The sequence below is a fragment of the Prionailurus bengalensis genome, chromosome B2 (genome assembly GCF_016509475.1).
Source record: "Prionailurus bengalensis isolate Pbe53 chromosome B2, Fcat_Pben_1.1_paternal_pri, whole genome shotgun sequence".
NCBI lineage: Eukaryota > Metazoa > Chordata > Mammalia > Carnivora > Felidae > Prionailurus > Prionailurus bengalensis.
The window spans coordinates 124,696,736-124,722,422 of record NC_057349.1 but is presented as its reverse complement, the minus strand read 5'-3'; the positions used below and the strand labels follow the sequence as shown (position 1 = coordinate 124,722,422).

General features: G+C 42.4%; 1 protein-coding gene across 2 annotated transcripts in view; it reads right to left on the bottom strand.

The window, feature by feature from the left end:
- The window catches only part of ARFGEF3 (ARFGEF family member 3), a 187,922-nt gene that overhangs the window by 138,771 nt on the left and 23,464 nt on the right, over window positions 1–25,687 (bottom strand). For both annotated transcript variants that reach the window (XM_043592445.1, XM_043592446.1), the window contains exons 3-4: window positions 4,061–4,142; window positions 229–360 (exon numbers count right to left, since the gene is read on the bottom strand). In XM_043592445.1, coding sequence (XP_043448380.1) covers window positions 229–360; window positions 4,061–4,142 — 214 coding nt within the window. The remainder of the gene's footprint in view (window positions 1–228; window positions 361–4,060; window positions 4,143–25,687) is intronic.

The window sequence follows — 25,687 nt, the reverse complement described above, 5'->3', positions numbered from 1 at the left end:
GCCCAAAATCATACGTGTCACTGAAAAGTTACCTTTTTACTCAGTTGTCATTTCTGTTCAGCAATCCAGGTAATTCTGGGGGACCATAAGCAAGGATAACCATGCATTCCAGATGAAGGGGGTGCCAGCATGACCACAGCGCAGAGGCATTTTCAAGGTAACAATGAGGGCGGGGGGGGGGGGGCGGGGGGGGTTAGCTCGTTCCTGTTCTAATGACGTCAAACCAACCTTCATCACTTCCACCTGCAGGTCTTCATGGAGGGAAGGCGTCACTTTCACGGCATTCAGGATCTGATTGAGCAGCTGCTTCTCATCAGAATCTGTTTCCATGGATACAAACCTCTCTTCTGACAGAAGCTTCTGTAAAGAGGCACAAGGCAGTGATCACAGATAGGCTTCCCCCCTGCTGCCTCATTCTGTTGTATCTTAGTATGTACTGAGGGTAATTGTACTCGGGAGCCACGTAGGTGGAGGCCGGTAGGGCAGAACTCATGCCATGTGCCAGTGAAAAAGAGAAACGCATCGAACCCTTGGTCAACAGTTTGGGCAAAGACCTTTTGCTGCTATTAGGTAAGTCATTCTAAATAACACAGCAACCATTCAGGTCACGTGGTTGGTGGGGGCGGAGGATGAATGTGCCCGGGGAGGGTGGGGGGGAATCCGGCACCTTACAAAGGTCACATTCACGCACACCCTTTCTGAATGTGGCTTTGTCACAGGAAAGGAGAAGGTCTTGTGGTCGACAAGTTCACTTTTCAGAAAAAGTTTACCTTTTTACTTTACCAAAGAAGCGCTCACGAATTCACACATCTTCATGCATTTTCAGCAGAAAACGAATCCCACAAAAACCGAACGAGAGGACATTCGCTTTCACGAGGTCTCTCAGGAAACGTTACACCTCGCAGCTCTTTTGTATTTGGGGACAACTCTTATTTTCTAGAAAATTCTATCTTCGATTGTACCACAACCCGCCTCCCTACCACTTCTAAATCCTTCATCTTTCGCCGGAGCCACGAGGACTAAGCTAAAATATCTGAAGTCAGCTATGAAGTCCACTTCAGTCTTTTCTTCTCTATACGAGACCTCCTGAGGCATCTTTAAATGTTCTTGGTGTGATACGGTTTCATAAATACTCTCCTGCTTGAGAGTATGCGGCCTCCAGAGTGAATGTCACACATTAAGGGTGGTCCGACATTAAAGAATAATGCAACCAAGAGTGCCCCCTAAGGTCAACTGTGAACTTTGGGTGATTGTGTGTCACTGTAAGTGGATCGTTGGCCAAAGTGTACCATTTGGGGCCCCTGGGTGGCTCAGTCTGTTAAGCATCTGACTCTTGATATCGGCTCAAGTCATGATTACATGGTCATGGGATGGAGCCCCATGTTGGGCTCCGCACCGAATGTGGAGCCTCCTTGGGATTCTCTCTTTCTCTCTGCCCGCCCCCCCCCCCAACTTGTGCTTTTTCTCTCTCTCTCTCAAAATAAATAAATAAACTTAAAAAAAAATGTACCATTCTGGTGAGTGATGCTGTTCATGGAGGAGGTTATGAACGGGTAGGGTAGGGAGTATATGGGAAAGCTCTGCACTTCTTATCAATGTCACTATAAGTCTGACATTGCTCTTAAAAAAAGGAAAAAAAGTCTTAAAAATGTTTAAGATGGCAGAAGGGAAAGGCAAAAAGAAATGGGGTCTTCGGTGGCACCACTGAGCTGTTGAATCAGACCTAGAACTGACCACCACCAGAATTCTCATTATGTGAGATAACTAAATGGGTTTATTGCCTAAAACCAAAAACTGAAAAACGGCAATGTATAATTTTAATTATAGTCTCGGATCAAATGAGCTTAGCTGCAAGTCACGGTACGTTCTATGCTGACTTGCCCTGAAATCCTTAATTCTCATTCACCAGGGCTTCAATTAAGCTATTCTTCCCATTCTGTCCCGAGGCAGTCCATTTTTGAGACCCTGGTGAAAGATTCTGTATTTGTCCCTTTTAAATTTGTCCTCGTCCCGTTCAGGGTAGAGCCGCAGCGGTGAAGAACTTTTGGAATTCCGATTCACCTTGGGTAAGGACTCCCTCTTGTAGCAGAATGTCACTGCAGATCCAGAACACAAGCATTTCGAACCTTCTTAGGACTGCCTGACCTTCTGGCCATATCCTTTCAAAAGAGGTTTTTTCACTACCACACAGTGCATGCCAGGTACCCCAGAGTTAAAGTTGACATTCAAACCTGTTTTTACTTAAAGTGATAAAGACTGCAAAGGCCTACAAAAGTGCCTACACTTGACAGTAGGCGACAGACGGTGGTAAGAATACCCAGTGCCCACTCATTAGAATTAACAGATAAAGCAAGACCTTAAGAACACGGTTCTGTAAGCTTAGAGTGTCTGGGGGTTAAGAAATAACTACATGGGAAATCCATACAATATTAGAGAAAAGGAAACACACAGGTTAACACAAACTCCCATTCATATTCATGGCTGGCCCAAGGAGAAAACAAGGACTATTTAATAACATTGACAGTGTTTAACAATGTCGAATACTGGGCGCCTGGGTGGCTTGGTCGATTGAGTGGGCAACTCTTGATTTCAGCTCAGGTCATGATCCCGAGGTCATGGGATTGAGCCCTGAGGTGGGATCCTCAATGAGCATTGAGCCTGCTTGGGATATTCTCTCTCTCTCTCTTTCTCTCTCTCTCTCCCTCCCTCCCTCCCTCCACCCCTCTCCACAGACATGCATGCTCTCTTTCTCTCTCTCTCAAAAAAAAATCTAATATTAACATGTACATTATCTAATTCCAATCCACTGGAAAAAGAAGAGTCTTAGTTTTCTCATTCATATGTATTCACTTTTTTTTTTTAATGTTTACTTATTTATTTGACAGAGGAAGAGACAGAGAGACGGGGAGAGAGAATGCCAAGCAGGCTCTGTGCTCTCAGCCCAGAGCCAGACGCTGGGCTTCAACTCACGAACCGTGAGATCATGATCTGAACCTAAATCAAGAGTCGGACACTTAACCAACTGAACCACCCAGGCGCCCCATCAGAGGTATTAACTCTTAAGAGGCATTAGGGACTTCTCTGGACTTAAAGGATGAAATAATACATACTAATGTGAAAAGACATCTGACAAATGCTACCCATCCATGGCCACACTGCATAAACCCCATAGGCTTGAACTACACAGTGCTTTGTCACTTAGAAACCAAACTGCTTCAAAGTCAATGCATTTATATAGCCATCACCTTTGCACTGTTCGAATTAGACCTATTACATATGGTGTAAAATATACAGGAGCAAATGCTCAGAGAAGGAAAGTGTTCAAGCAATCTGAGTTTTGTTGTCTTCTTTTCCTCTTTTTTTTGTTTTTTCATTTTAGAGAGAGAGAGAGAGCATGTGAGCAGGGGAGAGGGGCACAGGAAAAGAGAGAGAGAATCCCAAGCAGGGTCCACATCTAGCATGGAGCCCATTGTGGGGTTTGATCCCATGACCCAGGCATCATGATCTGAGCTGAATCAAGAGTCAGACTCTCAATGGACTGAGCCACCCAGGCACCCCTGGCTTTTCTGATCACACCAAATTTCTTTTTGGCCCTCCAATTTTGCTCTGGAAACAAAACACATGAGTTCATTCACTAACCTAACTGTAAAATGGAAAACAAGATAAAATCTTTCCAGTTCACTATTAATTCTCCTTACGCAGAACCACAGATGTTGAATTTATATAAGATTTTAGAACTTGAGATGTTTCACGGGGGATCAAGAGATCCTGGGCTCTCCTAAAGCTGGCCATCCTCCAAAACATTTCATTTCTATGCAAGCCTAGCTGGGTCCCCAGGAATCAGTATCAGATGACAAAGGCTCAGCAAGATAATGCGATCCACAGAGAAACGCTGGTAAATGTAAGAAAATCCTCTGTCCTCTGTGGTTATTACCTAGTTCAATCAAATTGTGGTCTGGGTCTTTGACGGCTAGTATTCAAAATGTTAAGTATTTGTTCTTTCAATGCCAAAGTAGACTGTCAATTTCTGTCACCTGACTGCACCCAGTGAGAGCCTTACCTGTATTCCTGCCAAGGCATGTTGGGCCAGTTTCACATTCTTGGATTCCAAAGCCAACTGGAGAGGTAGCAAGCATTTCTCCCTGGCAAACACATAAATAAGGACAACAAAACACATGAGCTCAGCAAAGCTGGCAGTCAAATGATTGAAGCCTTATGTACACCCACTCCCAAATGCTGTGACACACATACATAAAAACTATAACCAACGATAAAAATGCACAGGGACCTAAAAAAAGCCACAGCTAAAGAAATATGAACAGAAATGATAGCATATCAGCACTTGCCTTGGCTACAGGAAGAGCCAACACAAGGACTCTCAAACAATTGTTTTGACGCACAAATTATTACATGGTGGGATTCTTACCAGTCCATGAACATGCCTTGCTCTTTCCTAAATATACTTGCTTATACCCGGTACATCTGGGGTGAACAAGTCTGGAAAGCACCATTAGAATAGATTTCTATGCCTTGCTCATGCCTCTCTCTTATCTACAAAGAGAATGCATCACCACCACTAGTCTGTCTCATCAATATAAGCTGAAAGTCTATTTTGTCAGTTTCTCTCCCATTCAAAATGTTCCACAATCATTTATAATTTGTAAATTTGCTTTTTAGCCTCCATCAGGCAGATCTGAATTCTAAAAATCATATAATTTGTAAATTTGCTTTTTAGCCTCCATTAGGCAGATCTGGGTTCCTAATAAACATGTTTCCAAGACAGAACGATAAACAAAATAGCAACAGCTTTGACCAATGAGAAGTACCTAGTGCCATGGGAGAGATGAAAAAGACCTATGCGGAGAGGTACTTGGGGTATTTTTAAAATATTTATTTATTTATTTTGAGACAGAGTTAGAGAGCAAGCAGGGGAGAGGCAGAGAGAGAGAGAGAGAGAGAGAGAGAGAGAGAGACAGAGACAGACAGAGAATCTCAAGCAGGTCAGCACAGAGCCTGATGTGGGGTTTGAACTCATGACCTGAGCCAAAATCCAGAGTCAGACACTTAACCGACTGAGCCACCCAAGTGCCCTGGATATTTTAAAGCTTAAAAACAAATAAATGGGGACTAAAATACGTTAGGAATAAACCAAAAGGGCTACCAAAAAAAAAAAAAATCTTTGTTAGAACATTCACTCTAAATAATTAAACAACAGTCCAAGAATTTTAATCAACCTGTTATTTCCCCATGGAGCTATACTGGCATAACCAATGAAATGTTCCTTAATTTTACCAGGTTCCTCCACCCCCACTTTAACTGCAGCAGTATCATTTTTATCTACTCAGCATAAACCGAAAGACTGATTGACTTTAGGGAGTATAAAAGCTATAGGGTAAGACTATAAGATTTCATCTTTGGAGAAATAAGGATCACTGTTGTAGAACCCAATGAAACACAAAGTTAATTATAGCTTTGATTCCTTCCTATCTGTCCGGCAGCTCTACTGCTTTTCTATGGAACCTTCCATCAGCAGAACAAAGACAGACTCCACCAGAAAGAACATCCACCTTCCCAATCCTTCTCACCTCTCCCCTCACCAACCCAATGCTGCAATAGCCTCTTTTACGTGACAATCGATGAACTCCACAACCATTTTTCATTAGACACATCCTGTGACAGATGGGTAAGTTACCCAACTGTGTTACTTCCAGCGGGGTGGCTGGAATTTTGTCACCGTACTGTTATTACCAGCTTCACTACCATTACAAGACACACGCGTCTGTACCCTCAGTTAAAGCAGGAGTAGTTGATTTTTCCAAATTCGTTTTTTCTTTTGTTTAATCATAACCAGTTTATAAGCTGGAAAAATTAACCGGAAGGGTGAAAGTTGAGAAGTAGGAATGAGAGGCAGATGGAGTATGAGCCAGAATAACCACAGAATTTCACCTATAAACCCTTGAAACAATCAAATTTCCATCAGGATTCATTCACCGTGAAAGATCTTTCACATTCAGAGTGAGATCTGCCAGTGAAGGCGCAGGACCAATGAGCGAGCATGAAGGCCCATAACTCTTACAGCCTCGCAGCTTGGGGAAGGGCAAGTCTCTGTCGAGCGGCCGTGTGCTGAAAATCCGTAAGTATCACACATTACTCACTAAGGGCAGCAAACAAGAGTGGAGACCACATTCAGCAAATAGGGCACACCTGGAAATGCCGAACCTTCTGACCTTGGGAAGCAGCATTATGTTTGCATACAAACAGTTGCAGACTCTGTTGTAGGTAATTGATGAATCATGGGAATCTACCCCCCAGACCAAGAGCACATTGTATACACTGTATGTTAGCCAACTTGACAATAAGTTATATTAAAACAACAACAACAAGAAACAAAACACTGCAGACTCCTATTGCTTTGCCACCTTCAGAAATAGTCCGTGAAATCCACATTCCACCTTCTCATCTAGATATACATTCACACGATTTATCTTCAGACCTCAGCCAGGTTACGAACAAGTGTGAGGGCCACCAGGTTGCACCCCGATTCTAGAGGACATCACTGATTGGCTTGCTCCCTGTGCTAGTCTTCTTGGTCACCAGACAGGACTGAAAGATGTAAGTGGTTCCACTAGGCTTTGGTTGACTTGAAAGGTATCAGAATTTGGTGGAAAGAACATGGGCTATGGAATCACACAGAGCCAGATTCAAACCCTAACTATAAGTTGTAGAATCCCAATCAAGATACTTAACTTTGTTGGATATTAGCTTCCCATTACATAAGAAGGGCAACTGAAGCCCAACCCAGCAGGACTGCAGTAAGGAGTACAAATAATACATATCAGGGGCTGGCAAATTTCTTCTGTAGATAATAAATATTTTAGGCTTTCCTGTCCATAGTGTCTCTGTCCTAAGTACTCAGCTGTACCACAGCACAAAAGCAGTCGTAGATAATACACAAATCAATAAACAGGGATATGTCCCAATAAAACTTTATTTGTAGAAACAGGCAACAGGCCAGATTTGGCCTATAGGCTATAGTTTGCCCTGTCCTGATATAGACAAAGGCCCAGCACAGATCGTGATTTGCAGCACAGGATAATAAGATCTAATCTTCTCACAGTATGCAGAAAGATTTTGCACAGGACGTGGAGCTAATTGTCCTGGGAGGGTTTTGGCAAAACCAAGCTTTCTTCTAGAGAGAGATCTTAGACTACCAAGATGTCTCTTAGAAAATAAGTGTTTTGAGAAAGTAGATAGATTTCATCTAGGTACTGAGCCAAGGCACTGCATCCATCCAAGCATCTATTCAACCAACATCTGAGTGCCTTATGTATGCAAGGCACCATCACGGGTGCTCGGAAAAATCTGGCCAGAAACACAACAGAACAGGTACTTGCTTTCATTTCATGCAAGGAATGAAATGAGGAAAAAATAAAATTAGCACTTACTTCTGTTTAGTGTACCTGTCACTTCCACCTTAAAATAGGTGTTTTTACCCCATTTTGCATTTAAGAAAATGGACGTTCAGAGAGGTTCTACAGCCTGTCCAAGGCTACACAGCTACAATCTATTAGAGGCAATCCAAATGTAAATCCATCTGACTCTCAAGCCAAGTTCCTTCCAACACCCTTTGGTCTCAAAAGATCTGAGCAGAGTTCGAATAGATTTGTTTCCTAACCTTTTTGGGATCACAAGCATAAACTATCTGGCACAGGACCCTCTTCCTAGAGAAATGCAGAAATCATTTCAGAGGACTCATGAGTCCCCCAAACCCCAATTTCACATGGATCCACGTTGAAGGCCCCCTGACCTCAAGGGAAAGGACCCTGCCCAACATGGCGGATATTTTGGTGTGTCAAAGAGAGTCATGTTCCCTGACTGGGCTTAGAGTTCCACAAGGATAGGCTTTGAAGTGATGTTATGCTGAGCCTGGGGCAGAGAAGTAGGTTCTTTGCCTGGGGGGGGGGGGGGGGGGCGCAGAAGACAGGAGGTAAGGGGAATGACTGTCTTTAGCATTCAAGGTATCTCCTCCCCTCAGACCCAGCAGACTCCCAAATTAGCATCACAAGCCTCAGTTCCTGACTCCAACAGGAAATGAACACATGGGAAACGAAGCTCATGGGGCACAAATGATTTCCTTGTTTGCCCTGTGATACCATCAAGATCCCGATGCCCTGGTTTTGTGTGTGTGTGTGTGCGTGTGTGTGTGCGTGTGTGTGTGTGTGTGTGTGTGTGTGTGATTTTAATAAAAGAAAATACAGGCCTGTTAATTAGGTCTCAGGATGAAATTCATAATGGAGATGCGAGGCGGCACACAGTCCCCTTTGCACATACTGTATTGGAATAAATCATCTTTTGATCTTTCTAGATGCTGCCTCATTAGGAAAAGGGCATACCAAAAATCAATATTCAGTTACATTAAGTGATTATTTTTTATGCACGGGCATGTGCAAGGTCCCTCTTGCCTAATTAAATACAGGCAGTGGCCCCAGGTTTCGTGTCCTGACATGTGATTATTTCTTAAAGAAGAATTAGTTGTGTTGCATATGCATGAGGAAGACGTCATCCCAGGACACAGCCTGGTATGTGAAGGAGACTAAACCTATTTCCTTTACTGTGCTGTCATGGGTCACAGACCAGCCTCACTGGGTTGGAAGATGACAATGAACAAAGGGAAATTAAAATAGGTGAATAAGGGGAAGTTGTGATTTACCAAAAATCAGCTTTCTATACGAACGTCAGTAGGGGCTTCAAGTAAAACCAAATTCCTGAAGGTGGGGCTGGTTTCTTTTTGATGAACCACAGGGGGAAGAGCACAAAGATACTTCGGATTTCTAAAGTCTGCTGACACGCTCCAATTCTAGGATGCTAGGATCTAAGCCATGAATTCAGCAACTGTCTGCATTGCTTCACATAATAACCATGGCTCTGGCTGAGAATCAGAGGCTTGCGTGGGCAAAGTCCCATGGTCACATATTCACATTTATATTTTCCTTATAACTTTTCAAATTTTTTTTTCAACGTTTATTTATTTTTGGGACAGAGAGAGACAGAGCATGAACGGGGGAGGGGCAGAGAGAGAGGGAGACACAGAATCGGGAACAGGCTCCAGGCTCTGAGCCATCAGCCCAGAGCCTGACGCGGGGCTCGAACTCACGGACCGCGAGACTGTGACCTGGCTGAAGTCGGACGCTTAACCGACTGCGCCACCCAGGCGTCCCACCTTACAACTTTTCAAAGTAGAGATTTCATTGTCAACAAGACGAAGAGACAGATTACCTGCCCAAGCTCACAGGTTGGTAAATGAAATAGTTGTGACTTAATCTCGTACCATGTGGCTTCAAAACCCATAGCCTAGGTCTCCGCGAGGCTTTTACCAGCAGACAGCTCCCCACTGACGGCGGAATATGACAGACACATCATTTTATAAATAGCATTCAAAGGTCGCCCAGGTTAAAAGACTGGGGACAGGCATCAGACAAGTAATATAAATTATCTTATTTTGAGCGATTGTTGATGAAACAACGCGTGGTATTTGACAGCCGGTATGTCGTTATGAGAAGGTATCCGCAGTTTGGATGAAGGGGGAAATGTGGCTTTCAAACCAGTCGCTGAGTTCAGCCTCCAGCCATCCGCTTCTCCTCGTAGCCACAAACTTTCCTAATTTGAGTACCAGTGAGGGAGGTTTCTCACTGCTCCCCCTCCCCACTTGTGTGACACTTGGGGACGTGACTGTATTTATGAATACTGAGGCTTTAAACAGTTTGTGTTGGCACTGATGAATTTGCATTGACTACGTTTTGCCAGAATCAATTCCACTGAATCAACTGGAATTGAATTCATTACTTAATAAATTTTCTCTGCAGTGCCTTTAAAAGAGTTTACCTTTTTGGGGTGCCTGGATGGCTTAGTCGGTTAAGCGACTGACTCTCGTGTTCAACTCAGGTCATGATCTCAAGGTTCATGAGTTTGAGGTCTGCATCAGGCTCTGCACCCAGCCTGCTTGGGATTCTCTTTCTCTCTCCCTCTGTCCCTCTCTCCCGTGTTCTCTCCTCTCTCTCTCTCTCTCTCAAAATAAATAAACTTAAAAAAAAAAGTTTCCATTTTATTTGTTTTCATGTCTAATTTAATAAAATTATTTTTATCAGTATCAATCCTTTTCTATTTCATAACAAAGACTAGATTCACCCTCCAGGAACTTTTTTTAGGTGTTATGAATGCAACTATCAACAACATAAAATTCCTTCTCTCCTATGGGCTTTCAAGACCCCTTAGCAAGCCTAATGCAATTAAGTTGAGCATACGAAGTGGCCATTTTTGTAGATTGGAAAGGTTTGAATATCAACAATTTTATATGATTCTATTTTTTTAAATCCCAAATAATAGAATATGGTTATGCTCATATTTTCTCTCAAAATATATGCTTTCACTATCTATCGTTTTATTGTAAAAGGCTTACATGTACATAAAAACATTCAAGCAGTAGAAAGGGTTATGTATATAGCAGTGAAAATCAACTAGGGCACTCTCAGGAGACCTGGGCTAAATGTTGACGATGGGTGTTTTCGGACGTAGCATGGGGGAATCTTCTGTTGTTTTATACTTTCTATTTGTATCAGTTGTTTTTATTAAGAGAATTTTTTTTAATGTTTATTTTTTGAAGGAGAGAGAGACAGAGCGTGAGTGGGAGAGGAGCAGAGAGACAGGGAGACACAGAATCCGAAGCAGGCTCCGGGCTCTGAGCCGCCAGCACAGACCCTGACATGGGGCTTGAACCGATGAACCGTGAGATCATGACCTGAGCCGAAGTCGGACGCTCAACTGACTGAGCCACCCAGGCACCCCTATTTCAATTTTTATGTGATAATTTTAGGATATACTTTTATAGTCTGAACAGAATATTTTTTAAAGCCATAAAGCCACTGGCTCCTTACAAAGATAACCATCACTGTGTTTCCTTCTGTTCGGCTCACAAGGTGAGTTACTTTGCTTGTATGGCGGCAAAATATTAAATATAGAACTAATTTTCTTCCGTTTCTTACTGGTACTTACATTGACGGGCCATGCATTCGTTAGAGCAATTATACCAGCTGTTCTGGTCTACAAACAAAGCCTCCATGTACAAGACAGCCACACTATGCTAATTGACTTCTTTTTGTAATGAAGGACAACTATAGGCAATGAAGTAGGCTGATCAATCATCTGAAAGCTTGTAAATATGATCTATATTCTACCTTTGCTGTCTGATACGTCTAATGGCTCTTATAGAGTAGTTGGGTATATGTACGGAAGTAGATTAAATTTGCTCAAGCTCTAGAATTTACCTTGAAAACCTTATTTTTCTAACATCTATGAGACACGCTTGTTTTCCTGACATGTCTTTTTTTTTTTAATAAAAGAAGGCAATTCCGAAGAAAACAAGTTGCAAAAGAAGAAGCAACATAAACACAAAAACTATTTTGTTACATTGTTGTGATAGGACAACGGTAAACCCACTTACCTTTTCCATTTCAAACTCTTCTACTAACATTCTGACAATATTTTAAAAATACAGAACACTACAGGTCAAGAAAACAATTCATAAAAAAAATACGGTTTTATTCATTTTGAAAATATTTGCCCACTTTTACCGAGAACTTATTCAGTTCCAGGTGTGCAACATAGTGATATATGCATATACTGCAAAATGATTGTCGCAGTAAGTTTAGTTCACATCCATCACCACGCAGTCACAATTTTTTTCTTGTGATGAGAACTTTGACGAGGCCTTTCTTAGCAACATTCAAAATATACAACAGCGTTGCTAAAACTATAGTCACCATGCTGTGCATGACATTCTAGAACTTATTTATCTTTGAAAAAAAAATAAAGATGCATTATGGCTTGGTATTTTCACCTACAATCTGCGATTATCAATAAAATACACATTCTATGTAATCAGGTGCAAAAACACTACAGTTTCCTTTTTTTTTTTTAATTTCTAGAGGAAAGGAGACATGAAGTTAAATTAATCATAAGGGAGGTTGGGGCGCCTGGGTGGCGCAGTCGGTTAAGCGTCCGACTTCAGCCAGGTCACGATCTCGCGGTCCGTGAGTTCGAGCCCCGCGTCAGGCTCTGGGCTGATGGCTCGGAGCCTGGAGCCTGTTTCCGGTTCTGTGTCTCCCTCTCTCTCTGCCCCTCCCCCGTTCATGCTCTGTCTCTCTCTGTCCCAAAAATAAATAAACGTTGAAAAAATCATAAGGGAGGTTGCTCTGGGATTCTTTTTTTTTTTTTTTTTTTTACAACTATCGAGCATTTATTATGTTCAGGGCACTGTGCTTGGTCCTGAGTACAGAACAGAGGGAGAAGCAGCCATCATTCCTGTCCAAGATACAGGCAAGTGTCAATTCACCTTCTGATGATCAAAAGAAGGACAATGCCTGAGAAGCGTTAGCATCAGGGCTATTAAGGTTAGTTAGCTGAGCCTTTAGTTAACTAAAGGTAAGTCCAGTAAAAAGACCAAAGCAAGTGACCTTCTCCTTCCACCGGACACAACCTGCTGTGTTGGACACAACATATCGGTTTTCTTTGGCTCGAGGGTTCTGTCATTTTCAACCAGAGGATCCTTAATTGATACAATGGAGAGCAGCCAGGCAAGTATAGAGACACCATTTATTGAAGCCTCTAAGGGCTTAGGCACATGATCGACTTTAAGTTTTACGCCAACCCAACGAGGAGGGACAAATAGTATCCGCATTTATCGATGAGGGAGAAGAGGATAAGAGGAAAATTCACTCCTGGAAAAGTGGTGGCGGAGTAACTGGACCCATGAACCCAAGCTCCTCCATAGCATGTGACCTTAATGGTTATCATTTGTCACTCTCAAACCCGGTTCCAAGACTGGGTTAAGCATTTTACACACAATAAGCCTGTGAAGGACCTTTCATGACAAACAAACAAAAAGCCCAACCTCCTTTCTTTCTGTCCATTGTCTATCCAACCTTGCATTTCCTCGGATTACCTCCCATGGCAATCATTTACACACTGACTTTTACATTTTTCCACTGTGAGACACTGTAAACCACTCCTCACCTCCATTAACACACTTAGCAATTCCTCATATGACCTCTTCCTGTGACACCATGGAAAGGTTTATTCTTTAAGACTTCCACAAACAAAAGTTTGTCAGGAGCTCTCAAGAGCTTAAAAACATAACTATGCTTTCATGGAGGATCTTCTATTCCACAAAACTTCTCTAAAGAAATCATCATGCATGCAGCAAAGCTTTGGATGTGAAGATTTTTTTTTACCGTCATTTTATTTATAACAGAAATAAGGTTAAATAAATCATGGCACATCTATAGAATGGAGTAAGAGGCAACAATTAAAAGTATTCTGAAAAGTTTTCATTGACACAAGAAAACGCTTTGGAATCTTATGCCAAAAAATTAAAGAATGAGAACGAACAGAGAATATATACCATAGCGTGGACCCCACTCTTAAATAAACAATCACATACAATCGCAGAATGGGTGGAGGAGAACGAGAGGCCGGAAAGAAATTCCTCAAACCGTGTTCAGAATGTCTCTCTGCCTTTTGGGAATATGGGTGATCTTGGTGTTAGTATTTATGTGTTTCTACATTAAAAAAAAATTTCAAGAATATATTACCTTTAGAAATAAAAAGTAGAGATAGCCCTATACTACACTAGCAAAAACACCCTCTGATTTTCCTTCAAAGCTTCTGGTCTGGGCCTCTGAATGGCCTTATTTCTGGTAACAGCTTTCATCTAATACTTCGTGGGCTTCCTCTGTGCCAACTTCCTCTCCTCTGTTAAGTCACCACTCGTCCCTCTTTATCAAAAACTGGGTCATATTCCTGGAATAGTTTCCCCTCTCCTTTCCTCTAAGACATTCTCTTATCATCTTTCAAACACATCCTGAATTCTTTCTTCTCCCTGAAGTCTTTTTGGCTGAAAATAGGCTTGCTTGGGACCCTAAAATATAGTTACCTTAGTCATATAATCTATAATCAGTATGCTTAATCTCATTTTGCTTCTTCCTACGGCATGTTTTCCTTTTGGGCTTAGAGCATAAATATACCAACAGCATGAAACCTGCCTATGGGAGTTGCCCTGCCCTGCGTTAGAACACAGACCACGTGCGTTTTGTTACTTAATGATTTCTTATGATGAAAGTGTTCCAACTGGCGATTAAGAGGTAAGATTCTGCCCAGAATCTCTGCCGTGAAGAGTCAAAAAGTGATAAGCCACCAAAACAGAAAGGATTTCTAATTCAAATATTCAAATTTTAGGGAAGAAGAAAAAGTAGCTGGACAATACCATCAACATAATCCCTTTTTTCTGCACTGATAATTTTACGCAAATAGATAGCTACCTCTTCGAAAATAGCTGTTTTATGGCATAAGTATCTTCCAGAAAAGTCTACATAACCAAAGACAGTAACCTAAGAAAGCACAACTAAATTAATCACATTGAGACAAAACTGTGATTTATGCTCTATTCAGAACTCACTGGCCTATTAAAGCTCACAAATTATATATATGTATATGTATATACATTTTTATAAAGATGCTCATCACTTAAATGCCATGACAATGAAATCCTAGGACTAAATGTAAAGTAACATTTTTCTGCGAATTAGAAATTTCCAGTTGTCGGGGCGCCTGGGTGGCACAGTCAGTTAAGCGTCCGACTTCAGCCAGGTCACGATCTCGCGGTCCGTGAGTTCGAACCCCGCGTCAGGCTCTGGGCGGATGGCTCAGAGCCTGGAGCCTGTTTCCGATTCTGTGTCTCCCTCTCTCTCTGCCCCTCCCCCGTTCATGCTCTGTCTCTCTCTGTCCCAAAAATAAATAAACGTTGAAAAAAAAAATTAAAAAAAAAAAAAAAGAAATTTCCAGTTGTCATGTCAAAATGCCTCCTAAAACCAGTCCGTTAGCAGATCCGCACAACCATCAGAACTAAAATTTGTATTCCTTGATTGTTAATAATTCACTTGTGAAACGTGCATAAGATTTTTTGTAATAGAAAGGTCTTTAAAAAAAAATACTTATCTAGCCTACTATATATGTCCAGACTCTGTATGAAAACAGAGGCATATAATGATAAGACACCCAGTTCCTGTCCACATGGAAGCCACGGCCTCAGGGAAGTAACAGACAAGGGATAGCAGAAAACCATAGGTAATAAAGCAATACACACTTGTATCAAGGTATAAACAATCAACTATGAGCATATAACAGGAATAGGAGAGATCCAGTCTAGAAAAATTCAAGTATCTTCATGGGCAAGGTGATGTTCATTTCACTTTGAAATGGAAGGGATAGTGTAGGACTTGGCAAAGCAGAGAAAGAAGCAGGAAAGACATACCCAGCTGAGGCTGTGGGTGTCAAGGCACACAGCGGGTTCGTTATGACCGGGGAAGGCATGGTGGGAATACTGATGAGAAATGAGTTTGGCAAGGTAGATCCAAGACAGTTTTTGAAGGGTCTTTGCATGCTATGCCAGAGAAACTGGCCTGCAGTCAGTTGCAAATGAGGAGCTAATGGAAGATTTTTAATCCAGGGAATAATGTGACCACAGACATTTTCTACAAAACGAATCTCTGGCTACAATGTAGGGAATGGATAAAAAGTAGAGTATCATGGAAAAAAACTTCTGGAGTCCAACTAATCTGCGTCAAACTCATGCTCTGCCCATTATAATCTATATACCGTTTAACCTCTGCAACTCTCACTTTGCATATGGACCTAATATTGCCTACCTGGAGAGATATTATGAGGATTAGATAAAAAGCTACATTAGAAAAATTACTGATTTCTCATCCTAACATTTACAGCACTCCTGAAGGTCCGTGGCCAAACTGCCTTCTCTTCCCACCCCGGCTCTATCCTGCCCTCCAATGGGTCTCACGGCACAGATCTCAGACTACAAGCTAGGCAAATAGCTGCCCTTTATCCAGCCCTTGTGCCTAGAGATGCACACATCTGGGGCACCATCTGCTTTCTGATACAACCGGGAAAGAGGTCTGCCTGCTGTTTCTGCAAGGAGGCTCAGCATAGTCCAAGCAGGGAATTCTGAGGTCTCAAGTGTCCAGAACATGAACTGAGGTGCTGGGGTGGGCTCTGGGTGGGAATGTTCCCTCCACTCTGGAGAGGACAAGAATGGAGCCTCTACTACATAAGCCCAGAGAAGGGTCCCACTTCTCCCAGGATGTAGGGTGGTATGACAGTGCTTAGCATGTCGTGTACACTCAACAAATGATTGTTGTCATGGTACCTTTTCTTACTTTCACCACTGTCTTGTTATTATAGTTTTGTTGTTGTCATCATTATTTACTGGAGGTAGCAAAGCCTGGAGGAAGGAACTATACTCTGTTAACAAGGCCCAGCACTGGAAGTACAATACAGTTAAGTTATGTTCAGGAATGCAAAGGAAGAAACAGTGGGGAGCCTGGGCAGCACAGTCAGTTAAGCATCCAACTTCGGCTCAGGTCATGATCTTGCAGTTTGTGAGTTTGAGCCCTGTGTCGGGCTCTGTGCTGACAGCTCAGAGCCTGGAGCCTGCTTCAGATTCTGTGTCTCCCTCTCTCTCTAACCCTCCCCTGCCTGCACTCTGACTCTTCCTCTCTCTCTCTCTCTCTCTCAATAAGTAATAAACATTTAAAAATGTTTTTTAAAGGAAGAAACAGAACCTAGAAATAGCACAGAAGAGGAATAGAGAGGACTTACTGAAAAAACAGTTTTGAGGATAGAAATAGCAAGGATAATAAATATATTTTTCAATATTTTGAGTTTCAGGTTCCTTTGGGCATCCAAGTGTGGATAAGCAGAAAATTGGATGTACTGGTTTGGAGCTCAGCAATTAAAGGATATCCATCTTAACGTGGTGGCTGAAGTCTTAGAAGCGGATGAAACTTCCAAGGCAAAGTATAAGATGCACAGCAGAAAGACTGAGCGCAGAAAAATCCCTCCAGCCAGCGAGCGGAGAGAGGGAAGGATGCTAGCAAAGAAGCCAGAGGAAGTTGTGACTGCATAGAAAGGTGGCGGAAGGGAAGACGGCAGAAGGAAAGATCTCCTTCAAAGATATGCCCATCCAGTACGAGTACTCACCAGTCATCGAGTGCCCACTCTGCACCAGGCACTTTATAATCTCATTTAATTGAGTACTTACTACAAAACTGGGAGAAGTAATTATTTCCACAGGATCAATGAGCTAACAGATTCAGAGATGGTAAGTAATGTGTCTGATGCCACCTAACCAGTATACAGCGTTCGCTCCCATTAGAAGCTTAACCCTACTGTTAAAACAGGAAACAAAGGAGCACTTGGGTCATTGCTCTAGAGGAGGAGATGTAAAAAGCAGAGAAGTGATAAGCCCATCCATTTAAGCTGGGAACTTTTCCATTAGGTTATAGCTCATTTAATCCTCATGAGAACTGGGACACTGGGCATTATCAAGTTCATTTCATAGTTCAAGACATGAAAGCTCCCCAAATTATGTAAAAGGGCTGGTAAATGGAAGAATCCAGATTCAAAGAGAACGACTATATATATGGCACAAAAGCCTTCTCTCTTTCCACAGCAACATGCTCCCTCTCTATCATGAGGAAGCAAAAGGAGAGGATAAAGACATCTACAATATGGAAACAAGCATAGGCATCCTTGAATATTGACCAAAGTAATAAGTTTTTTTTTTATTTTCCAGCTGACCTATGTTCTCCCCCCAAACAATCCAGCACACAAAAGCCAATACGATAATCCCCGCTTTTCTCAGGATGGGTATAACTGAGAACTGTTTCCATCTGAATAGTGCACTCAGATATAAAATGTACAGGCCCACAGGTCACAGAAAATAGAAGAACCTGTATCCTTTACTCTTTCATTGACTTTTTGTCTACAACAATAAACTCTTCAGCCTTAAATTGTCAAATTTAGCCCAACATGTAAAAGCTAAGCATCAGACTATTTTGAATACAGGGAAAGGCCAAGGACAATACGTTAAAGCTTAGATCTCCCGTGTCAAGATAGACTGTACCATTCAAGGCTAACAATTGTTCATCAAAGGCATGCTCAGGGCTTTTAAACCTCATGTCCTCTCTATTTACACATCCATCCATCTTCACAAATGCTGCCCTCCTTCACGCTTCTGCTTGACCCTAGTAGCATTTCTAGAGCCCCTCTTGGCAGGGTCAGTGCCTTCTTCCCCATGACACAAGACACAGTGGCTGGTTACATGGGTGGTTAGGAAAATTGTTAACTGTCGGGGTGGGGGGGGGGGAATGTGTTCACCTTTCTTGGCTCACAATTAACTGGTAATCAAGGTCTGTGTGAAATCTACTAAGCAAGTAAACTGCCCTACTAATATTACAATGGCATACACTTTTTTTTTTAACGTTTTATTTATTTTTGAGACAGGGAGAGACAGAGCATGAACAGGGGAGGGTCAGAGAGAGGGAGACACAGAATCCGAAACAGGCTCCAGGCTCTGAGCTGTCAGCACAGAGCCTGATGCGGGGCTCGAACTCATGGACCGTGAGATCATGACCTGAGCCGAAGTCGGCCGTTTAACCGACTGAGCCACCCAGGTGCCCCAACAATGGCATACACTTTAAAATTGAGACCATACCTTCAAAGAGGAGCTCTCCAGAATTTTATGCCAATTTTTAGCAATTTTTAGAATTATAACTACAATGGGGGAAATATTAAAATGACTTTTCCTATGGTACATCAATTTGATGGAATTTTAATAGCCTCAAAATGTTCTTAAAGAACTCCTAATGGCATCTAAAAATTTTTTTTCAATATAATACTAAGTAAAAGTAGCAAGCTGCAAAACATTACATACCTTGTGACCTAATTTTCATGATATACGTTCAAAAGAAAAAGCAATGTTAAGATGTATTATGCCTAGATGATCTGACTTTTGCGTCCAACTGTCAAGGTTTGGAATTCAGACTTTTCCAGTTATTATTGGGTAACCTGGGGCAAGTGCTAGCCGTCCCATGCCTGTCCGCTCATCTATAAAATACAGATGTAATGAAACTTACTACATAGTTCAAACAACATGGCACTAGATATCAGGAATGACGTTTTCTAGGCTTTTGAATTTTCTGCAGTAACAACATGCTTTGCAACCTAAAAACATTCTTTTTTCCCCCACAAGTGTGTTATTTGTGTATTCTTTTACTTTCTAGATAATTTAAAACAAGTATATTTCATATTGTAGGACAAAATACTACCTTTTAGACCCCTCTCTTATGCCACTCACAAAAATTAACTCAAAATGGATTGAAGACTTAAACGTAAGACCTGTAACTGCAAAACTCCTAGAATATGGTAAAAAAATCTCCTTGACGTTGGCCTTAGCAACAATTTATTGGATAACAGCCAAAGGCACAGAAAACAGAAGCAAAAATAAACAAGTGGGATGACATCAAACTAAAAAAGTTCTTCACAGCAAAGGAAACAAAATCAGCAAAATGCAAATGCAACCTACAGAATGGGAGAAAATATTTGCAAACTGTCGACCTGATAGAGGTTATATCCAAAATATGTACAAAATGCATACAACTCAATAATTATAAGTAATCCCGTTAAAATGAGCAAAGAAACAGAATAGACATTTTTCCAAAGAAGACATGAATTTCCAACAGGTGCATTAGAAGGCTATTCAAAATCATTAATCATCACGGAGACGCAGATCAAAACTACAATGAGACATCACCTCACATCTGTGAGGATGGCCATTATCAAAAAGATAAGAGATAATAAGTGTTGGCAAGGATGTGCGCTGTTGGTGAGAATGTAAATTAGTACAGCCCTTATGGAAACAGTACAGAGGTTCCTCAAAAAATTAAACAGGGAACTACCATATGATCCAACAATCCCTGGGTACGTGCCCAAAGGAAATGAAACCAGTCTCAAAGAAATATCCGTGTTCCCATGTGCACCACAGCATTATTCACAATAGCCAAGGCATGGACACAACCTAAGTGTCCACCAACAGATGAATAGATACAGCAAATGTGGTATCTATCTATCTACCTACCTACCCACCCAGATATAACTAGATATCTATACTTAAATACAGATACCTAGGATAAATACACAAACACATGATGGATTATTACTCAGACATAAGAAAGAAGGAAATCCTGCCATTTGTAGCAGCATGGATGCACCTAGAGGACGTTACGCTAAGTGAAATAAGCCAGAGTCAGAAAGACATACAATGCACGATCTACTTATTTGTGGAATCTAAAACAGTTAAGTCAAAGAGAGAGTAGAATGGTGGTTGCCAGGGGCCAAAGGGTGGAAGAATAGGGAGATATTGGTCAAAGGGTACTAACTTTCAGTTATAAGATGAATAAATTCCGGGGATGTAATGTACAGCGTGGTGACTATAGTTAGTAACACTGTATTACATACTTGAAATTTGCTAACACGGTAGATCTCAAGTGTTTTCATCACACACACAAATTATAACTATGTGAGATGATGGACGTGTTAATTAACTTGATTGTGGTCATCATTTCACAATGTCTACGCATATCAAGTCATCATGTGTACACCTTAAATATACACAGTTTTATTTGTAAATTAAACAGTTTAATTTGTATATACTGATTTGTAAATTACTTGTCAATAAAGCTAGGAAAAGAAACTGATGCTTTTTTATATTTTGAAGTTACAGCCTCTGTCCCACTAAACGCTCTACAGTTCTTCCCCCATGGGCATCAAAAATCACATTCAGCCATCCACGTATAGTGATCACTCCCCCTAAGCAATACATTTTGGCAATAAGCATCAGACAGAGAACAATGATGTAAAATTTTATATTCCCATAAATAACAACTTCTCCCAACAGTAATACGTGTGTGGTGTTTCAACTTCTGAGTATCCCGATAGATTCTGCTCTGTAAGCACTTTTTAAAAATAGGCTGTAGGCGAAAGCCAAAACGATTGGTTTGGTTCCTTATTAGCTGTCTGCTTTAAACACATTATAGATTCTATACTTCCCTCTCCCAGCCTGTAGACTCGACTGAGTAAGATCCACATTAATCTGTCACTCAATAGCCTCATGTCTGGCACTCTCTGAAATGAAGAAAAGACTGTTTCTCAGGATAAATATAGTTTTAAAGGGTGGGGTTGTGTCTGGGTGCTAGTTACCCTTCAACCCTGTAAACTGCCTTAGAACCCAGTCACCCTGAAAACAGCTGTATTTGTAACAATACATCAGCACAGAGCTGCTTTATTCCACTCGAGGAAGTATCCAATCTATTATACAACTGCATGGCCTTCCTAAATGAAACATGTACTGGGAGAAAAACAAATACGTGCAGTGTTTTTTTTTTGTTTTGTTTTGGTTTTTTTAATGCACTCAAGAGAAAAAAACCAGTAGTGGACTGCTTTCCTAGGGAAATGATTAAAGATCACAAGACAGTAAAAGCTGCCTGACAACAATCCCAGCCCAGGGTGTGAAAACGGGACAGCGAGGGACTGAAAGCTTGACTCAACCAGCAGGGCCGTGGTGGAGCTCCTCCCCCTTATGGGTGTTAACAGAAGTTGGCCTGGCATTACGGTTCTCTCCACCCACAGCCGTCACAGATCACACAGAGCAAATGCAACACAGCCAAACTGCTACAGGTTTGGCCCTAAATGGCCTAAATCCAAATAGGGACTTGGTGAGTTTGCACAAGCACCTATATGGGTACCCGCAAAGCCAGGGAATCCTGCAGGCTGATAAAGATGTTCTCACGGAAGAAAGGGAAAATCGAGAATAAATTTATCAAGTATTCTGGGAATGCAAGCTGGTGCAGCCACTCTGGAAAACAGGATGGAGGTTCCTCAAAAAACTAAAAACAGAACTACCCTACGACTCAGCAATTGCACTACTAGGCATTTATCCAAGGAATACAGGTATGCTGTTTCGAAGGGACGCATGCACCCCCATGTTTATAGCAGCACTATCCACAATAGCCAAAGTATGGAAAGAGCCCAAATGTCCATCGGTGGATGAATGGATAAAGAAGATGTGCTATATATGTATACACACACACATGCACACGCGTGCGCACACACACACACACACGATGGAGTATTACTTGGCAATCAAAAAGAATGAAATCTTGCCATTTGCAACTACGTGGATAGAACTGGAGGGTATTATGCTGAGTGAAATTAGTCAGAGAAAGACAAAAATCATATGACTTCACTCATAAGAGGACTTTGAGACAAAACAGATGAACAGAAGGGAAGGGAAACAAAAATAATATAAAAACAGGGAGGGGGACAAAACAGAAGAGACTCATAAATATGGAGAACAAACTGAGGGTTACTGGAGAGGTTGTGGGGGGGGGGATGGGCTAAACAGGTAAGGGGCACTATGGAATCTACTCCTGAAATCATTGCTGCACTATATGCTAACTAATTTAGGTGTAAATTTTCAAAAATAAAAAATAAAACAAGTTAAAAAATCTTATCAAGTATTCAAGTATTTTAAATACTATAATTCTGTTATTACTTATATTGGCAAAATCTCACTATGTAAAGATCTCTAGCTAAGGGTTTCTCCTTCTACAAGATAAAAAAAAGAACCCCCATTCATTTTCTATCCTAATATTGACGGGAGAGGTCCCCAAACTATGGAAAACCGAGAGTAACTCCACCACCGAAACTCTCTTCCGGCTGCACAGATACCTCGTCTAGTCACCCAACACACTGTTCACATCACGGTGTTCTTCCCTGTGTGTCGGAGGCACCAAGGCACTCTTAGTTCCAGCCTGGGAAGGCAGGAACATGAAGACCGGGACCCAAATGATGAGGAACCCTGCTGCTCAAAGACAGAGTCAGATCAACCTGGGGAAACCTTCATACTCAAGTTTATGAGCACTTCCCTACTGCTACTCTTCACAGCCCCACTGACTGACTGTCCTTTCTCCCTGGGGACTCGGAGGGACCCGATAGCTTTATGCCGGCTGGGAAGCTTTTTGTCCCCAAAAGGCCAGAGACATCTGTGCTAGGAAGCCGAGTCGCTGGGGCCTGCCTGACTGAAAGCCCGGGGGGTTCGGGCAGGAAGTCCCCCTGCTCTGGTTTAAGTGTGAAGCTATAAGGAAAGATCTCTGTATCAGGGAAGGCAATGGAGTCTGGTAGAAGAACTCTGGCCTGATCTGGCAATCTGTGGGTTCATTTTGGCCAACAAATGTTGGGTATAATCCTCAGCGTGTTACTTAGGTCTCTCTGGTGTGCAGTTTCTATCCACAAGATAAAGGCAGAAGCTTTCTGAGCTCCTTCAAAGGGACGGGAAGAATCAACCAAGTAGGGATATGAGAGAGCTCTGAAAGCCAACACTTGATGGAAGTCTGAGGGAAGCAGAGGGAGAAGAGCAGCAGAGTCTAAGGAAACCAGCTCTCTGTCTCCGTATGGTTCAGCCATCTTATCAGCAAGATGGGGTATCTCCATCGCCTTCTCAAACGCGAACGGCCTCTGCTTCTTTGAGGCACGTGGCTCGCCGTTTTAGCAGGCTTCTTAGCAACTCGATTCCAACTGTGTTTTTGGCTGACAGCACGGTCAGCCCCAAGTGGCAGATCAAGAATGGTCTAAGTCATTGCCGACAATCCTGTTTCCCCTACTTTTTCAGCCTTCCTTGTGGCTCCCTGGAGTACTTTTGCTTTCCTGAGAAGAAGGACAAGACCTGTTTAGTTTGCACTGCCCTTCGGCCTTTCTCTTGCTGCCTTCCGTCTTGGATGGGGGTGTGTGACGACTACAGCTGCAACAGCCATCGGTGGTACAAAAAGCCACATATAATGAGGGCCAGTAGGTTCCCAGACGCGAGGAACCTAGGCCCCATCTTGTTGAAGCCACAGTTAGGCTTTCTATTCCTTACAGCCGAAGGCATTCATAACTCATATACTACCAACGGCTATTTCTAGAGAAAAGCCAATATTCAGGTAATATTTCCTTCTGTCCCAATACATTTCCCGAAGGTGAAAGGGGAAATGAAGGAATAGACAGGGACAACAATAATTCCTATTTTAACGTATCTAAGTGACGGGTATTTGGCAAATATCCGTTAAAGGCATAGATTATATTAGTTAAAAGAACAACTTTCAAGTCAGACCCATACTTATTTTTTGTCTATTTTATTTTATTATTTTGCTTTATTTTACTTTGATGGCAGGGGGGCACAAGGGAGCGAGGGGCAGAGAGAGAGAATCCCACAAGGGGGAAAGGGAGAGAGAAGCAGGGCTCGGGTTTTTACCTGACGCGGGGCACGAGCTCACAAACCGTGCACTCATGACCTGAGCCGAAGCCAGATGCTTAATGCCTGAGCCACCCAGGCACCCTCAAACTTGTGTTTGAACCTCCGTCTGTCCTGTATTAGCCGTGTGACTTTAGGCAAATGATCTTATCACTCCAGCCTCAGTTTTCTCATTAAAATTTAGGTCATATGAGTACCAATTGTACTTACTGTACGATTAAATAAGATAACGTATAACGTCATTAGCACAATTCCTGGCAAAGATCGATGCTTCATAATTGGTTACCTTCAATACTGTGGGGAGGCACATTACACCACGTGCCTGGTATACCCAGGGTGACAGAGTTTAGAATCTAGCTACCGGCAAGCGCATAAGGAAATCAGTTATCTGGGGCAGAAGAAGGCTATAATATGCACCAGTGTGCACACTGTGTGAGAGAAGGTGACAAAGCCCCACGTCTAGGCCCTCACACCTTGTAAATGCCACAGACATCTCAGCGGTCTTCCCTGACTATTTCACGGGAGTTACCAAATACTTAATGTAGAATTTCCTTACCCTTCTCCTGCAGAAGAAATAAACAGGTCAACAGAATGGTCAAAATGCGGCCAGACAATACGAAAAGGATTCCAGCGAGAGAACTTCTAGGCTGCCAAATTCACCTAGCCCCCCTCCCCTCTCGGTCCCTGAGGGTCACGTGGTTTCTTTTAACGTGGGTCTATCAGGGAGAATGCCTTCAGCTGCAAGTGACAGGAAATCAACTCCCTGAGTAGCTTACACATGGAGACAGGATAGTCAGAGGTTCAAATACAGGTTTGAGGGTGGCTAAGTGGCTTGTACACGGAGGCAGGTTGGCCCCAATTTTAGGTGGTTCGGTGCTCTGATGACACAGCCAAGAACCCAGGTTCTTTGATGGAAAGAACCTCCTCCTGGCCCACCCTCTTAAGTGTCTGCTTTACCACAGCTATGGCCACTCCAAGCACCATTTAAATGTGGTAAGTGTCAGGGAAGAAAGAACTTCACTCTCACAAGTCTGAGAGAGCATCCCTCTCCCATTCCATGCGGATCCATCTGACGCAGGGCACACCCGTTGGCCAAGTGGGAACATCGCGCCTGTGATGGGGCAGCCTCCTCTGAGGCAGACAATAAAAACAGATCCTGTTACCCACTCAGGTCCTGTTGGCGGTCGGAGGTGGTGGGATGTTGGGAAAGCAGCCAAAGGTCTCTGTTCCAGGGGAAAAGGACGGAAGGCCCAGAGACTCTACAAATGCTGGCAATTTTCTCCTAAACTAGGAAACCCCCTGCACGTCTTCTGGTTCAAAACCAAACTATTACCTTTAGGCAGGTATGTGGTGTGGTGCTACTGGGGTTTGCTTCCCCTGCCCCCATCAACAGCCACCCTCATCCTGGACTGGCCCAAGAGAAGCCAGGTC